At 34.5% G+C, this 1,391-nt stretch overlaps 1 protein-coding gene across 2 annotated transcripts in view; it reads left to right on the top strand.

Annotated features, from left to right (window-relative positions):
• Positions 1-1,391, top strand: part of RECK (reversion inducing cysteine rich protein with kazal motifs) — an 80,058-nt gene that overhangs the window by 56,794 nt on the left and 21,873 nt on the right. For both annotated transcript variants that reach the window (XM_003800223.2, XM_023519355.1), the window contains one exon: positions 1,154-1,342. In XM_003800223.2, the coding sequence (XP_003800271.1) occupies positions 1,154-1,342 (189 nt within the window). The remainder of the gene's footprint in view (positions 1-1,153; positions 1,343-1,391) is intronic.

The raw sequence follows: 1,391 nt of genomic DNA, 5'->3' as shown, positions 1-1,391 counted from the left end.
CAAAAAAAAAAGAAAGAAAATAATTGTGGCAACATTTTGCTTCTTTTTATCTATTTCCCAACTGAAAATATTTATCATGTTAGAATCAACATTTTAAAATATCTTTTAAATGGAGCAAAAGATTAAATAAGCATGATGTCTCCAAGGGTCATCTGCAATATGTACATTATATCAGCTAGAGAGTCATAAGTCTTGGGAAGTCTAGAACTGTTGGGCTCACTGCTTCACTTGACTAGCCTTAAAAAAAAAGAAAGAACTGTTGAGCTGTTTTAAGTTTCAACATAGTATTTTCTTTACATCATAATTTGGTCAATATTTTCTGTGGCAAGAAAATAAGATAGTTACTTAAAATGTTAACAACTGTATTCCATGTTATTTAAATATGGAATTCAATTCAGAATTCTCTTGTTTTGTTAAACTCAGAAAGCCCACCTTATAATATAGAAATATGTAAGATATAAAAGGGGTTCACCTGAATATTCATTTTTTCTTTGAATTGGAATTATCGTATGTTTGTATTCTATTACTAAGTTTTTCTGGCAAAGATTATTCTAAAAGTACTGTCAGTTTCCATATTCCGCTTTAAAAATGTGATTTTTTTTTTTTGAGACAGCACCTCAAGCTGTCGCCCTGAATAGAGTGCTATAGCATCTCAGCTCACAGCAACCTCCAATTCCTGGGCTTAAGCAATTCTCTTGCCTTAGCCTTCCAAGTAGCTGGGACTTCAGGCACCTGCCACAATGCCCATCTATTTTTTGGTTGTAGCTGTCATTGTTGTTTGGCAGGCCAAGGCTGGATAGGAACCGGCCAGCTCTGGTGTATGTGGCTGGTGCCTTAGTCACTTGAGCTGCAGGCATTAAGCCTGTGATTTTTTAAATATGTTCGATTAGCCCAAAGAAATTATAGATATACACACATGTATATCACACACATACATGTGTCTTATATCTTACAGCATTTTTATACTGAACTATAAAATGGAGTTTTCATTTGAGAGGATGATTTTGACCAATATATCCAAGCAATTCCTTAATTTGGTGAAAGTTCTACTTTGTAATCATTGTTACATTATCTGTAAGACTTTTGTGAAGCATATATCTAATATCATAAATCAATGTCAGAACAATACCATCTCAACTAATTTCTTGTACAGGCTGCAAATTGGGAGAAGCATCTGATTTCATTGTCCGTCAAGGGACGCTAATCCAGGTGCCATCATCTGCAGGGGAAGTTGGCTGTTATAAAATCTGTTTGTGTGGACAAAATGGACTCTTAGAGAACTGTATGGAGATGCACTGTATAGACCTCCAGAAGTCTTGTATTGTTGGAGGAAAAAGAAAAAGTGAGTCTTAAACTGTATTTATATTTGTTGGGTTTTTTTGGTAGAGATA

This window comes from Otolemur garnettii, unplaced genomic scaffold (genome assembly GCF_000181295.1).
Source record: "Otolemur garnettii isolate 467f Iridium unplaced genomic scaffold, OtoGar3 scaffold00172, whole genome shotgun sequence".
In the NCBI taxonomy this organism is placed as follows: domain Eukaryota; kingdom Metazoa; phylum Chordata; class Mammalia; order Primates; family Galagidae; genus Otolemur; species Otolemur garnettii.
Note: the sequence above shows the minus strand (reverse complement) of the source record. Positions and strands in the feature narration are given on the sequence as shown.